The sequence below is a fragment of the Tetrao urogallus genome (genome assembly GCF_951394365.1).
Source record: "Tetrao urogallus genome assembly, chromosome: 9".
In the NCBI taxonomy this organism is placed as follows: Eukaryota; Metazoa; Chordata; class Aves; order Galliformes; family Phasianidae; genus Tetrao; species Tetrao urogallus.
The window spans coordinates 19,640,657-19,657,490 of NC_136822.1; the positions used below are offsets into that span (position 1 = coordinate 19,640,657).

General features: G+C 48.8%; 1 protein-coding gene across 6 annotated transcripts in view; it reads left to right on the plus strand.

Annotated features, from left to right (window-relative positions):
* MECOM (MDS1 and EVI1 complex locus) overlaps positions 1-16,834 on the plus strand; it is a gene marked incomplete at both ends in the record, with an annotated part of 312,789 nt that overhangs the window by 258,535 nt on the left and 37,420 nt on the right. For all 6 annotated transcript variants that reach the window (XM_079539967.1, XM_079539963.1, XM_079539965.1 and 3 more), the window contains one exon: positions 12,117-12,251. In XM_079539967.1, coding sequence (XP_079396093.1) covers positions 12,117-12,251 — 135 coding nt within the window. The remainder of the gene's footprint in view (positions 1-12,116; positions 12,252-16,834) is intronic.

The following is a 16,834-nucleotide window of genomic DNA, read 5'->3' on the forward strand; positions in this document are numbered from 1 at the left end:
GCACACACTAAGATTTTGTAAAGTCTGATGACTATCCGTATGAGACATTTTGTGAAATAGATTATACAAAACATGGCTTATATTCTTGCCTTTTCTCTTGCATTTTCCTCCTGAAATCAGCAGAAATAATCCTTTACTTCCTGCCAGGCACTCTGTTTGCCTATAGCATACATGTACAGCTGCAAAATACACAATACCTATTTGACAGTTTAAGCTCATTTTTATCTAATGTAGAACTTGGCAAGATGTTAGCTGCGGTGCAGCTTATGCCACTCAAACACCAACTTCTTGTTCATTAGACCAGTACATGAATGATCTATACCTGGTTCTAGAATGCTGTGTCTATCTCCCATCATGATTATTCTTTTTTATTGCTTTCCCCATCCAAGGGAAATGGACAACTCTTCACACATTGCCTTTTTCTGTTCTCAACCTGGACACTGGCTAGTATCAAGGCATTACTCCTGTTTGACTTTGAAATGGGCACTCAGCATAGAAAATGGATTTTGTGTGTGTCATCACAGTTCTATCGTGAGCATTTTGGCACCTTGTAGAGCAGAAGACCATGGAGAGTCACTGCTACCAGTGTCACTGAGAAGTCTGTAGTGACGAGACTGAGGAAGGAACAGAGAGAACATCATCTATTTAGACATTAAAAAAGACTTTTTACTATTATTTCTACCTTGGGTTCAGATCAGCCTGTAGAAAAAAAGTAAGCAGTGTGCATGGTAGCTTATCCTTCCTTTTTGTTTCTTTTTAAAGTTCCTGAAAGATCATAAAATAGAGAAATAAAAAGTCACCGAGATGTGGTTTTGTTAACTTTATCTTCTGAACATTAAACGTTGTGTCCAATTTCTTACGGTACATAAAATGTTTTGCCTTGCTGTATCACGTATACACCACTTCAAAAAGTGAATGAGACAGCTCAGAAAACGTAATGGATGTGTAATAACAGCTCTTTAGATCTCTCGTTTTTAGCACAGCATCTTTCTACTCCTAAAGGTGCTTTTAACATGATATCTCAAGCTATTTATGAAGTCATTTTACTTTTGCATGGTGATCGGCCTTACTTTGTAATTAGCTCACGCTTGCTGTCTTGCTAAAGTTGCTGTTTAGTGTTCAGGGACCCTTTTTGTTTTCCTCCTAGAAGGTACTCACCCTCATAACTTCAATTTCATGGGCACAGTCCATCCCAGCTCCCTTTGGTCTCCTGCAAAACAATCCTGAATTGCACTGGGGTGCATGGGGTGGGGAAGACTTTTTGGAGAGCTATGAGTGGTTCCAAGGCCAGCAGTGGCATGGTGGCATAGAATCAACAAAGCAGAGTTGTTTGAGTTAGAAGAAACCTTTAAAGGCCACCTGGTCCAAATCCTCTGCAGTGAACAGGGACACCCACAGCTCCACCAGGTGCTCAGAGCTCCGTCCAGCCTGACCATGGGTGTTTCCAAGGATGGGGTATCGCCACCTCTCTGGGCAATCTGTTCCAGTGTATCTGTGAAGCGAGTTTATGAACTTTATCCTCAAGTACTAACAAACCTGGAGCTGCATACAAAGCTCTAGGACGTGACCAAATGTGCATGCAGGGGACTAAGGGGACGGTGGCAGTGGGACTTGCTTGAACTGGTCTGGAAGTGCTGGACATCTTGGAAGGAAAGATATAGACAAGAGCTTGATAAATAAGATCATCTGAAACTGAGCCATTGCATAGAAATGCATCAAAATTATAAAATCAATAGGCATTGATCTGTATATATCATATAAATAACTATGCCTGAAGAGATGCCCAGATTTAACATGCTGATTATACAGCAGTCAGTAGAAATACCTCGAGATCTGAAGAGCCATTACATTTTAGCTGTTCTGTGCTGCAGCTGAAGCTGATAACATCTCACTGAAGTCTCTCTTAAATTTTTTCCTGCGTGAAGTTCTTGGTAACAAGTATATTTAATCAACAAACCAAAACCAAAGGACAGATTTTTGGCTTGCGGAATACTCTCTAGCCATCCAAAGCTGGAGACCAAACACTACAAGTTCTTCTAAAAATACACACCTGTCATTTAAAATTTGACCTGCTTTTACTACTGATCTAGCTTACACAAGCCACTATCACTGCACCTGAGATGTGTCCAGTGGCCATTTGGCTACTGGCAGGAGTTGCAGTAGGACAGCATCACCCACGGCCACCAAACCCTTTGAGATGCTGGTGGACACCAGGACGACGATGTCTGCTATATCCATTTATACATAACTCCTCAACGTGTTATTCTTCTCTTACTCTTTACCCCAGAGAAGCAGCATCACATCAAACACAGCACAGGTTGATTAGAGCTTGGAGGTTTCTGTCATTGACTTTCCTGCCTCTTTTCCATCAGTTAATGGGGAAATGAGGCACTGTGCTGCTATCAGCAGAGTCAGCAGCAGCCACAGTCAAGATTCTCACAGTGTTCTTTGTCACCACATTTCACTTGTTAAACCCAAGGTAAGAGCAAACAGAATAGAGATGTAAAAGGCTTCAGATATGAGCAAACCTAATCTTAAGCTGCTACAACATTACTTCCCATCTTTGCTCATAGACTGATAATATTCATTTTCCCGTGCTGTGTTATCTTTGCTGAATAGATTTCTGGGCATATGAATGGTATTTTGGAGTGAAACTCCTGCATGTGATAAATATACCCAATCCAGTCTGGTTGTTCCTTTCTGTAGAAATACATTCTGTCCTCAACAACCTCGACCTATAACTTTTGTGGTCACTTTGAGACAAAATTCATGAATTAACTTAGAGAGTTAAAGGAGCAGTAATTCCAAAGTGCTAAATGAGCACTTGCAACTCCCACTTTCTGTTCATTAGAACCAAAAAAAGAATTACAAAGCAGTGAAGGAAAGTGATGGGAAATTATTGTATTCCTGGCCTGTCACCGATTTCTCCATGAGCCAATCTCCCTATTCCACCCATCCAACCAAAACACCGACCTTCCCATCCAGCACGCCGTTGGTGCTGCCTGTGCCAACTGTAAGCTGAGCAGGGCAGAGACCCCTGCTTATCATTTTTCAGTGCACAAAGGGTCTCAGTTTCAACCTGGGCCTCTAGGTGCTGCTGTAATACTAATAATGCTAATACTCATAATTCTGCTGGTGGCAAATTTAGCCCAACATCTTAGGCTTAAATAAGTTATATGGAGAAATGGTTATAAAGCAGTCTCCATCCTCATTTAAATTCTGCAGGTCATTTTGCATCTGCAAAACTCAGTTTATGGATTGATATGCATCTTATATATTTTATCTTGGGAATGTTTTCTCTATGAATCTCATACAAAATCTGCAGCATGACTTGTGTATAAAAAAAGCCACGGGAAAAAAACGCCTGCAGCTATACCACTCACCTCCCTCCTCCTTCACATGCACACATGCCTAACTTCTTTTTTTTCCTCCTTTGTTTTATCAGTATGGTGCTAAATTACCAAGTTTGAAATTTCTTCAGCAAATAAGGGATGCATGCCAGAACATAAGTGCCCTGAGGGATTTAAGTCTTAGGGGGAAAAGCCCTTAATTTCCCAGTTTATAGGTAGCAGCACTGTTTTGAAATTGGAAAATGTTCAACTCATTTATGAAAGAAATCTGCCATAAGTATATGCTGATGTTCATAGCCATTTCATTAATAACCCATTGTGATCAAGACACATTTTTTTGGTTAGCAGAACAGGTTTATTCTGACACCTGTATCAAATACATTCCCCAACAGAGCTTTCTGGTGAGCAAAATAGGCTTCTTGTTCTTTACACTGTTCCCAAAGCAGGCAAAGGGAAGTTGCAGCATGCTTTCACAAAATCTTCGTAAGATACCCAGTGAAATACTGTCTTCCTCTCACTCTTTGATGGGAGGAGAATTAATACTCCTGAGCATTCATCTGGGTTGGTGAACATGGTGGATGTTAGTGGAGGTAATGGTTTTTGGTAGACATGGTGGCTTTTGGTAGACAGGGTGGACTTTGTTGGACGTTGTGGGTTTGGGTAGGCATGTTGGGCAATAAGAGCTTTGGTGGACATCGAGTATTTTGGTGGATGTGACGGGTTTTGGTGCACATGGTGAGTCCTGGAAGACACTGTAGGTTTTGGTAGATGTGATGGTCTTTTGCCGCTCCTTGTCCCTCTCTTCAGCTTCAGCCAAGCTCTTTTGTGCAAACCAGGTTGCTCTTGGAGCAAGAGTTTTCAGAACCAACCCTGCTCCTTTACCCATGTGTGACTAATTTATGTGGAGCAGCACTTCACTGTGCACAGAGCCCAGCTGCCGTGCATGTTCACGGCTGGTTAAGCATTTACCGGTCACGCGTTTGCTCAGGACCTGCTTTCCACTTTGGGGCAGGTGCCTGCACATAGCTGGGGAAGCTGGGCTGTAGAAATGGCACCTGTGCTCCGAGTGCTTTGTGTCTCAGAATCTGCATGCAGAGGATAAGGATCGACCTTGCAAGCACGTCCATTGGCCAAATAACTTCACATACCTGAATTCCAGCCCTTGGACTTATCTATGAGCACAAGTTGAATTGAATTGTTGTGGGGATTTCAACCTATTTATAGTTTCGTAATGAGCTTGTAATAAAGCGTTCTCCATCTCCTATCCTCATACAAATGATATCTAATGCCTCAACAGCGCTGGGTCCCTTGTGGGGCTCCTTTCCTTGTGCCATAAGAGGGGGTGAACCAGCTGCTGGAGCCCTGCTGGGAAGAGACTATGTGCTGCTGTCCTCCACACTGCACTGCTCCTAGGGATGATGAGTTAATTCAGCCAGAACGATGGTAGTTCATCAAGTTTTGTGGTTTATCTGAAAATCGAATTCCAGTAATTTCCAATGCCAGCTGACTTAATGCCCCTTTAGTGCAGGTTTTAGACAACTCCAGTCGATTGTCACAGTGGGTTTAATGCAACATGTAGGTGGGGTGAAGCTATTGACACCTCCTGTAGCAGGTTTTTGTGCCCCACTCAGGAGCTGGATATGCTGTCTGCATGCACGTGTGTTTGTGTGTGTGCAATGTGCATCCTGCTGCTTATGAGCAGTGCTAGAAGCATCCACACATGTACGTTTAAAACAGCAAATGCAAACCTGAAAATTTTAAAATGAGTGTTTCAATTTTATTGGGTGATAAATTGCTTCGTACTCTTATAAAGTCCACAGGTGTTTATGTCCACTCTTGTATGCCTAGTTAAAACCTTGGCTACAATAGGAATGCTTTGAAAATAGCCACTCATTCCTAAAATTGATTACTAAAGTAGAATTACCTGCTATGCATCACATTAATCTTTGTAGTGTAAAGTTCTGCTTATTAACCCTTCCAATACCCTTCAGCCTGGTGTTTCCCTCGCTCTGTTGGTTTCTTTCCCAGTCTCCATCCCTTGGCTCTGGGATAATGTAGGGACCCAGACCCGCTGTTTGCACCCTTTCCAACCAGTGCTGAGCCCTGGGACTGTGTGGCAAATGGAAAGGTCTGAAAATTAAAGTTTGGAGGAAGTGAAGTGTTAATGGATTCCCGTTGAATTCTTATCCTCCAGAATTTTAGCTTTTTTTCAAAATAGGAGAAAGGCAAAGGGCCATAAAACCGACAGCTCCTGGGTGGATGGAAGGCCATCCCTCACATTAAGCAGCCACGCATTCAATTGCTCTGTGTCTACTAGGTCTGGGTTTGGAGGCTTCTTGAGTCTTTTGTAACTGAAGCAATGAACACTGCAACTGAAAACAGCAATAGCCTTTGGCACCTTGTGCCAGAGCATGTTCCTTGGCAGGGCAAGCAGTGGGAAGACTCAGAGGAGAAAAACTGGGAGCTTTCTCCCTCTGGAATTCCCTCTCTGTTGCCCCAGGAGTGTGCTTGCAGTGGGAGGTGGGCGAGCAGCAGTGCACCCCCCAGCACCTCACTTTTGTCTGCCAGAGACACAGGCTGTTTGCAGTAAGGTTTTGTAACATCTCTCGGCTGAGGAATTGCTGCAGGTTCCACAAGGCTTCTCAGCCTTCCTTCCCAAGGCTGGAGCAGATTCACCCATTCCTCTGCTCAGCAGCCACATCCCAATCATTGACTCATTTTACATCTTATTGACAGAGTAGGCGAATCTCCCTTTTTCTCTTGGTAACACCCAAGGCCCCAAAGGGTCCAAACTCCACCGGTGTGCCTCAGAGCACGCAAAAAAACCCCTTCTCATCCACCAGCCCCTGGTCAGGAAATTTCCCCTCATCCTTCAGCTGTGACTGCACTGTGGGGGACCCCAGCTTGATGGGATGGGGGTATGGCAACAGCTCCATGCACACCTGGAGCCCACACTGCCTGCCACAGGGTGCTGTGCGTGCTGCCACTGACATATACCCAAATATATATATATTTATCCCAGCTATAATGCAGCAGGAGGAGAGGGGGCTCACACACAGTGCTGCGGGGCATGGCTGGGGGCTGTGGCAGTGTGCTGCCCTTCCTGAACACATCACAGCAGCAGAGATCCTGCAGATTTTTGCCACCCACGCCTGCACCGCTCTCTCTTCTATTCTTTTTGCAGGGATGTGCTGGTTTTTTGTTCTTTTTTTTTTTTTTTTTTTCTTCCCAAAAGCAATTGGTTATTTTTGTGGTGTGTTATGCGGCTATGCATTTCCAACTGCCCTGCATAGGGAGGGGAATCCCAGCTGGATGCCCCCACATGTCCCCCCCCCACCATAACACACCATTCCTGGGGACACCGGGAAAGGGGTGTCAGAACTGCCCTCCCCACATCCCACCATCAGCCAGGGGGAGGAAACCCACCCTGCAGCAGCGCCGGCAAAGCCAGCCTGACCCGAGCAAATGAAAATAATCAAAAGTAATTAGAAGCGTGCTGGACTGCTCCTCGGAGATCTATGCGAGAGAATAAACATGCCGGAGCCCTCCGAGCCACTGCAAAGGCCCATGTCTGAGCTGTTAGGTGCCCTGACCTTGTCCACATAAAGACGTGATTTATGAAGTGCAGGGCACAGCAGCAGGGCTTCTGTCTTCTCCAGAAGAACCAAATTACTGAGGTGGAGATTAACATGCTTTCAGTTGGGCCCATTTCCAGACCAAGGGAAATTTTTTATTTACATTTTTTTTTTTTACCTTTAATTTCCTCCTCCTCTCCCTCTCCTTTGCTCGAAAACTGCCTCTGGCCTGGCAGGAGGGCAGGGGTTGGGGCACGGAGGGCCAGGTCAGGCCCAGCTCCTCACCTCAAACACACAGCACTGCTGCTGGCTCTGCTCGACTTGGCTTTTTTTCCCACTTAATACTTTATTTTATTTTGAAGCCGCTATCTGCGGGTGGGATTTGCTTCAGCACTGCTCTCCTGGGTCCATCCCGCAGCGGTGGGGATACTTGGAGGGCTGCTGCACACACTGCTGCGCCTCACCCCCTCCCCAGGTTCGTAAGAGCTCAGCAAAGCATCCAGCAGGATGCTCGGTGTTGTGTTTAGTCACCTTGAGAAATATAACATTAAACCCCACTTAAAAATGCGGTTATGAAGCGGCTTGGTCTATAAATGTAAGGATAATATTAAGCCTAATACGAACATTTACGGCGCTTTGAAAAATCACCAGCGACTTGTCTGAGTTTTCACCATTGTCCTCGGCGGTGTCGGGCCACAGGAAGCCCATTAAAGGCGGACAGTGCCGTTATTTCATCTGGCTGTGGCTGAGCTGCTTTGCTGTGCTTTAATGATGTGCTGGAATGCACGATGCCCATAGGGTCTCCATTATGAGAAGTTCTACTTCTGGGACGACCATGAAGTTAAAGGCTTAAAAGAGGCATCAGCTTACAGCCCGGTGGGAATTGCTAGCAGACCAAGCACTAACTCCTCGCTGCCTCCACTAATAGAGCGGCTGATTTTAAATAAACAATCGCCAAAGGGACCCTATGGAAATAGCTGGGCCTCTGGAAGCGCCTACCGAGCCCTCCGCCGGGAGGGAGAAAAGGCCACAGCCGTCTTCCAAACGAAAGAAGGAAAACACACGTATGTGTGCGCACGGAGCGGCTGTGAGCCCTCCGAGTGTGCCCCTTCCTCCTCCTCCTCCTCCTGGAAAGGGGTACAGCCGAGCCGCAGGGAGCGCTGAAAGAAAACTCCCAAAAAGTGACTTTTCACCCTAAAACGGAGAAAGGGGCTCAGCAGCGCCCGCTCCGCTCCATCCCGGCTCCGTCCCCGCTCCATCCCCGTTCCGTGCCGTGTCCCGGCGGCGCGCCCCCACCTAGCGGCCGCGCTCGGGCGGATCCCGGTGCCGGTACCGGAGGCCCTTTTGTTTATCCAGCGGCGTTTCCTCCTTTTGTGGCACAGCGTATAGGGGTTTGTGTGTCTGTGTGTGTGTGTGTGTTGGGGGGAGGAGAGGGGGGCAGCTCCGGTTCCTATCGAGGCTTCTGATCAGGCCTATGGGCTCGAGCAATCAGTTTCCCAGATTACTTGTATTTAATACACAATGCATCATAAAACAAATCCCTCATCCTGACAGGAAGAAAATAGAACAGCTCATAGCTCGAGCCGGTCCAATTTATGGCTAAATTAAAAAAAAAAAAAAAAAAAAAAAAAGAGAAAGAGAGAGAGAGAGAGAGGAAGAGAGGGGAAAAAAAATCCGAGAGGTTCCACCAATGTGCGGCACTGGGGTTGAGGAACCCGGCGACGCTGCGCCCTGGGAAGCTCCGCCAGGTTCCCCGAGGGTTTTGTTCCCGTCCCACCTTCCGGCCCCAACGCGGGGCTCCGGCCCCGGCCCGCTCCCACCCGGCCCGGAACAATGGCCATTATCTGAAATAACAGTTCAATGTCACAGATAACAGGCCGCTGAGACGAATTAATCATCATCTCATGTCAGCCGCCTTCTCGCCCTCCCCTTGCCCCCCGGGAAAGAAAAATCGACTTTTGGGCTGAGAAATATATTTGCATTGGGGAAAAAAAAAAAAAAAAAAGAAAAAAGAAAAAAAAAAAAAAAAAAGCGGGTGGCACTTGGGGCAGGCGCAATAGAAGATCCAGTCCTCCCTTCTTTCTATATACATATATTTATATAATTTTTTCCTGCCCTCTTCCCTAAAATACACAAAGCACACCGGAGCCAGCCGGGAAATGCCCAACGCCGAGGGAACGGGGTGGGCTCCGGCCCGGGGGGTCCTGGGGCAGCGCGGAGCCCCCGCGGGGCGGTGGAAGCGGGACCGGGGCGGGCGCTGCTCCGGCGGCAGGGAGAGCCCAACCTCCGCTGGCTCCATTCACGGCATTCGTTACCGAATAAATAAAGAAGAGCTCCTTTAGGAAAAGGGAAATTCTCCGTGCAGAGGGAAAAAGAAGGGGGTGGAGGTGGTGGGGGTAGGGGAGGGGGGGGAATGGGAGAGAGGGGGGGAAAAAAAAAAGGGAAAAAAAAAAAAAAAAAAAAAAAGAAGGCAAAGAAAAAAAAAAGTTGCGTTTCGTTAGAAATTCGCATTGCTAATCGCAGTGCCGGTGATGACGGTAAAAACGAGCAGCCGCACCGGAGCGCCGGGAGCAGCCGTCGGGGGAGCACGGCTCCGCCGCCACGGGGCGCGGGGGGAGAAGGAATCGCGGCGGGCGCCCGGCACGGCGCGGCGGCCCCGCGATGCGGGCGGGGGGAACGGCTCCGGTTCGCCCCCGCGGCGGGGCCGCTCCTCCGCGACCTGGCGGTGACCCCCGGCCGCGGGGCCGCTGTCGCTTTAAGCGAGCCGGGAGAGCCCGGGGCGGGGGGGGGGGGGTAACCGACCGGGGGTGGCGGCGGAGAAGCGGCGGGGCCGGAGTTGGGGGGGGGGGGGAGCGGCCGGCGCTGCCCCGCTTTTAAAGAGACAGTGTCGGCACGGGGAGCGGCGGCCGGCGGGACCCGACGGGGTGGGCGGGGAGGGGGGGCGGGCAGGTCCGGGCGCTGCCCGGGGGTGCGGCGGGGCCGGAGAGCCGCGGGCAGCGGCGGGGTGGGGTGGGGAGGGGAGAGCCGCCCGCTCGCCCGCGCACACTTTTCTGCCATCCCCGGCGGAGAAGTGAAAGAAGTTTGTTTTCTTGTGCGGCGCGCAGGGCTGCATTATTTCTGTTGTTTGTTTGTTTTGGTTTTGTTTTGTTTTGTTTTTCTTTATTATTATTTCTCTTCCCCATTCAAGAGGGTTTTTCGGTGGTGGTGGTTGTTTTTTTTTTTATCATCTTTTTTTTTTTATTATTTATTTTCCTCCCCCCTTTTCTCCCGATAACTTTCTTTGCGCGCACGCACACACACACACGCGCTCGCTGAGCCAGCCGATAAGACCAGGAGGGGCCGAAAGGGGAAGGTGATGGCGAGCCGGCAGCAGCCCGCCGAGCCCCTCCGCCGCTGAGCCCCCCGGGCCCCCCCGACCCCCGCCCCATGGTGGAGCGCACCCCGACGGCCGCGGCCTCCGCCCGCGTTTGACGCCGCGATGTTGCTCCCCGCCGCCTGAAGGATCTTTTTCCCTCCTCCCCCTCCCTGCCCCCGCAGGCTCCGGGCGACACAAGGTAAGAGCGGGCAGCGCGGCTCCCCCGGGCCCCGCGGGACGGGCCGACCTGCCCCGGCCCCGATGCCCTCCGAGGACCCCCCCCCCCCCCCTCCCCCCCAACCCGTCTGGGGGCACAGCGGGGATTACTTGGGAAGGGAAAATCAAATATAACGACCCCCTCCCCCACTAAAATAAAATAAGTAGAGAGGGGGTCCGGGGCCGCTCGGACGTTCCGCGGGGATGCGGCTTGCCCACGGGTTGTGAGGTGCTGGGGGGACTCCGAGGGGGGTGTAGTGGGGGGGGGGGGGACTCTAATTGTATTGGTTTGGGATTGAGTTTGCTACGGTTCGGTTTTCACTTTTTGGAAAAAATGGATGCGATGGACGGGGAGCCCAGGAGGGGAGGGAAGCGGCCGCGCTGCGAACAGCCCCGCGTAGGGCTGTGGAGATACAGACGGACAGACAGAGACGCAGACGGACAGACAGACACACGGCCGGGCCCGATCCCCCATCCCGCCGCCCGCGGGGCCCCGCTGGGGGCCGTGACCCGGGCAGCGGCCGCCGGAGCCGCGCAGCCCCGCAGCGGGCGGAACGCTTTCCGCGGGGCTCCCCGAGCGAACGCGGGCTGCGACAGCGGCAGCCCCGCCAGGGACCGGCAGTGGCTTCTCGTGCGCTTAGCGTCACACGGTGCCGGGATCGCCGACACTTCAGCTCGGAGGCCGGCGGCTCGCCGCCTCTTGACGTGAACGCGAACGTTTCCCGCTGGGGAAACGGCCACCGTCTCCCTCTGCGTTTCGGTTTGCGGGAGTTTAAAGCGGTGCGGGGGGAGCAGCGCCGTGCGGGACGCAGGACAGGCCCCAGTGAGCCTGCGGCCGAGCCTGGCACTGCTCCCATGGACAGCACGGCGGTTCGTCCCGCTATCAGAGTGGGACATCCTCTTGTCCACGAGCAATCTCTCGATATTTGTTTATTATCTGCGTTTGATATTTGTTTATTATCTGCATTATTGGAACCGTTTATTGCCGTGTCTTGAACGCTGCCATGTTTTGCACGAGTGTTTACGCTGTTTTTCATTTATTTTCCCGAGTTTGGCACGGGGAGCTCTATTCTTGTGCTCTAATTAAGGGGGGTGATTTAAGTGCTGTTTGGGAGGCACAAGTATTAAAGTGAGATAAATAACGCCGCCTCCCCCGCAAAGTTTGGGTCGGGGTCACAGATCCAAAAGGGCTCAGTGGGAGCTGCAGGCAGCGCACATCAGAACCAAAGCAGAAAACTCCAATGAAACCACAGTCAGTTCTTTTCGTAATCGCTGTTCCGTTCCCTGGCAGCTCATGTTTAATTAAAACCTTGATTTTAAACAGAAATAAATGCCATGAAATTCAGACGCCTCTTAAGTCAGCAGTGTTTCTTAGCGATAATTAGACAACGTCTTGATTACGTGTAGGCATTTGTCAAGGCATTTCTCAGTGCATTTGTTGTCCTTCTATAACTATCTCTGCATTTTGACCATTGCTAATAAATTCTCACAGAGGAACATGCTTCTCACTGCATCCCTGCATTCTGACCCATGTGCTTATCTGAAACCCTCTGATTTTTCCTTGCACGGTGCTCCCGGACAGCAGCACAGAGGTTGACCCTTTCGTCTTCTTCCTTTTAGATCTTGGATGAGTTTTGCAATGTGAAGTTCTGCGTAGACGCCAGCCAACCAGATGTAGGAAACTGGCTCAAATACATTAAGTTTGCTGGATGCTACGATCAGCACAACCTTGTTGCATGTCAGATAAGTGATCAGGTATGTGGCGTTCACTTTCTGGACTTACATTTTAAGGAACTTTAAGGTGTCACGGGGAAAAAAAAAAAAAAAAAAAGCAACAATTCACAACAGATTTTGGCCTGTTTGTTGTTACAGCAGAAGATAAGGCACAGATGTGAAATGCAGAATAGAATAATTTTGATTCTGGGCTGCAGATTATATGAATTTTCCTATTTTTCCACACTTTTCAATTCATATTCTTCATGATTATTATTACTGCTGTTATTAATCTTGTGTCTGATAAAAATGGAGGCTGCTTTCTGAGGAGCACAGAGCCATTATTTGCTGATTTGGGATTAGAGGCATTTTCTGGTTCCCGTCCCACCCCAGCTGCATTGCTGTATGAAACTGTTGCATTAAGCAGAAACCTCAGTGTGCAATTAATGGCAGAGTGGAGGTGAAGATGCAGAGCTGATAATCCCACCCGTACAGCTGCACGCGTGGGGCTCTGCCTTTGAATGCACACGTGCACAAATATTATTATGCCTTCCCGAACGCTTTGCTACTTGTGTGCTGAGCCGGGATCGCCAATGCTTCGCTGTCTCTTTTTGTTTGGCGCGCTGAAATCCACTCTTTGTTAGGCTGAAGTGTTACTTCTGCTGTGTGTTGGAGAGGCTGGGACAGGGAGGAAGGACGCAGCGTCGCATTTTGTTTTCAATTACGCTGATGAGTTATTAGGTGTTCCCTCAGTGAGGCTCTGCTTTGGTCTGTGGAAAACGTGCGCCGCTGTGAAATGTTACCATGGGTGAAGTCAGGTTGAGGGAGCCGTGCTTTAAGAAAGTGAAATACAGACGATAGCAAAGCACCAACTGATGGGGCATTCTTGTTGCACGTCCAAACTTCGATACCTGCGACGCAGCGTTCGATGCCTTCAATCGGCGTTTCGTTTCTCACCGCTTAATTAGCCGCATCAGGTGAATGTTAAAGATTATCTTCAGCTGGCTTAATTGCCCTGACAGTATTGAAAGAAGAATCACAACCGGGCACGAAGCTTCCATTAGAAATCACTCTTTCCAATCAAATTCCTTACGTGAAGGAAATGGATGGGAGGCAGCCTGCTCCTTCAGCCCCCAGCGCGGCGCACTTCGCTCCTACACATCGCTGATTGGAACCGCTGCCCATTAGCTTCAGCAGGAGCTGTAACAGAGGATTGTTTTAATTTTCAACTTTGAAAATTCAGCCTGGAGCGCACATAGCACGGAACGACCCAGCCAGCCGAGATAGCATTTGTTTTTATATAGCAGCTGGTTTAGCTAAAGAAACCATAAAGATTATTAGTAAATGAAAAATGCATTTTGTGAGTTGAAATTATGTTTTACGCGGAAAACCGATAAATTCTCTCAACGCAAAGCATTTATGGAGCAGTGATACGAAAAGGAAACGATCCGGGCTAATTGAAACAGCAAATTCAGACGTTTCATAATGAGAGCTGGCAGAAATAGGTGAGGGCAGGGAGGGAATCACGTGAATTGGTCCGAGTGACTCGCGGCGTTTGCGTCGGCAGTGGTGCTCTGCGATGGGAAATATGTGCTGGGCTGGAACAGCAGCATCTGCCTGGAGCTGCAGCCACGCACCAGCGCTGGGACGCTGCTGGAATGAGAATTATGGTGCTTGTAACTTTCTCTTTTTTAGTGTTTACATTTCTGAGATTTGGTAATGGTGGCTGTACTGCTGCCAATAATTTCTTTCATTCACTGGAGACTTGTTATTTATTTTGCACGGTGCCGAGCCGTTCATAATTCTATATTTTTATGGCATATTGTTGCTGAGAATTGGAAATTAAAAATGGGTCGTCGTTCAAGTAGCTCACTGTGAGCTGCACGCTGTCAGCAGCAGATTGTTGCCCATTTGGCCCTCTGGAAACGTTGCACATTCACCCACAGAATTGTACATGTACTCCAGCATTTTATGACCAGGACCTAAAAAGTTAATGCTAAAAATGTGCTCTCGAATCTCAAACCGAAAAAAGCCTTTCTAGCAGCTCCTCCTTCTGCTTTCCTCTGGCACGAGCTCACGAGAGGTAATATAAAATATAATAGGGAGGCAAACTGGGAAATGGACGTTACATGGCCAGACGCAGCCATGTAGAACTAGTGACAAATGCAAGTGAGAGCATTGCGCTGTGTCAGTCTGCTCCTGAAGCTCCTAGGCAGAAAACAGCAGGGTAAAGCAGAGAGCACGCACAGTGCTTGCAGCTCAAGCCAGAGCATCGCAGGAGCAACGCAGCCCCAGAAGTGTAGGGTGTGGGCCAAGCTGGGGTGCAGCCTATGTCCCCCTGTCCCCACATCCCTGGGGGCAGCGCTTTGGCACCCTCCACAGCACCCGGAGCATCCCCTCTGCAGGAGCCCTCCTGCACTCCCGAGGCACAGACACTTGATCAGCAGTAATTGTTCTCCTCTAATTGCTTCAACTCATCTGTAAAATTCGCAAGCAAACATTGTGCCGTACCTGAAAAGGTACGAGATCCTGCCAGCACTCGGCCTCGCGCTGGCCGCAAGTTCATGCTACTAAATTCAAGCCTGAGTGACAGGCAGGTATGATTCCCAGACTGCTCGAGGCAGGATTTCGGTGCAGCTCAGCTCGATGTGTAATCTGGTCGCTCTGCTAAGCTGCACCTTCTGCATTTCACAAAAAGAGTGAAAGAAAAACATTTTTTTGTTGTTTCCTTGAGCAGACTTTTTTCAGAGGCATACCACCCCGCCCCCCGACTCATGTTTGAGGTTAAGTTTCATCACTTGGGATCAGCTTTACAAAAGGCCTGGGCTCTTTTAGGGCTGTAGAAATGGGCTTTGCTGAGATGAACAGCTCGATAATGGTGGGATGCAGTCAAAACATGCACGCGGGATGCAACTCGTATTTCATTTGATTGGAGGTGGAGGAGGGTTTAAAAGCTGTATTTTTATTTTTGATTTTTTTTTTCAAACCAAGTTGATCTAGGATTTCTCTTTGCTGTCTTCCTATTATCTCCTGTCATACCCAATCTAACCTGATCGCGTGTAATTCAAGATGTGTATGAATAATAAAATTCCACAAACAGCACACTCTCATTTTTTCCTTTTCCCCAAAGACACTGCAGTGTGTGCAGAGCTGCAAAGTCTTGTCACTATTATTTGCTTGGAGTGTGTTTTTTCAGCTCAGAGTCAGGAGTCAATAGCAGTTTCTGCTAACTTGGACAAGTCCCCTCTGTTATCTATCATTAAATATCTATTAGTTCCACTTTTTACTGATTTCAGAACGATTAGCCCCGGTAGACTTTCTGGCAGTGCTGTCATCCCAGCAGAAGCATTATTTTTAAATATACATGTTAGTGAAAGTGTGGTGGAAAATACAGTAACTATAGCGATGGTGTGTCAGGGACTGTGAAGAGTCCCAAGCACATTTTGAAGCTGGGATCACAGTCACCTTTGAGCTGGAATTTTTTTTCTTTCTTTCTTTCTTCCTGTCTTTCTTTAGATTTGTTTATTTTTGTTGTTGTTTGTGTAGGGAAATATTGGTTGCACTTTGAATTAGAGTTTGTGAAATTGTGTCTGTCTTGCTTATTGCTTGCAGACCTGTGAAAGTGATGTGGCCACATAATGCTGTAAAAGTGCATTGAGCTTCCAGGTCTCCTGGAAGATTCCTGTTGGTTTATCTATGGAAAGCTGCACGTGGCTCACAGTCAGCTTGCTGAGGTTTTGGTTTGCTGCGTGAGCTGAAATAGGAGGTTTTTTGTTGGTTTGTTTTTATGTGTGCTCTTTTCCCATATACTCGAGCATATGCCCCTGCAGTGGGAGAAATAACAGTAGAATAACACTCTTAACAATGCGCACAGTGTCAGCGATACAATCGGAGGTGAGTGAACCGACTGCTGTAGGTTGCACCAGATCCGATCCCTCTTACAAGTTTTACAAACTTTTGCAATCTGCAGGCACAGCCTCATGTTTCAGGTTTTACTGCCTCTGCCCCCCCGGCACGGCGTGCAGCTCCCAGGCAGAGAAACACGGAGACTCGTCCAGCAGCCCCAGACGCACAGCCACCTGCGAAAGTTGTGTATTTAATGAATAGTTTTGAGGCTTTGTTGTCAGAGAGTGAAATTAAGGTTTTGGCTGTTATGGGTCAGGAGGGCATGTGTGCGCTGAGCTCATGCGGGGCCCTATTCTGTCATTATTCCTCCTACGAGTTATTAGTTTATTAAGCAAATAAAGCTTAATCCAGCTCCCACTGAAAACCTGTTTCCAGTGGAGCGAGGTCGTGCTAGCATGGGGCTGGTGGAACCAGGAGCTCATCGGCTGCGGTTTTCCATTTGTGGCAATTAGAGGTGATGCTGTGCTGAGCCTCCTGCCCAGCGCCTGACTTGTTGCAGCCCAGTGCTGCCAGCATCCTGCCTGAGCTTCAGCCTGTCCTGACGTGACCTGCAAGGAACTGCTCAGCACCAAACCGGCAGCTAATTGTCGCCTCTCTGCAAGGCGATAAGCTCTTCATTGACGATTAATAAAAGCAGAAGAGCGTGCTGTCTGCAAGCAGGAACGCCGTTTGGTGATGAGAGCTGTCAAGTCCCACTTGCACGGCGGGGTTCAGAGGTT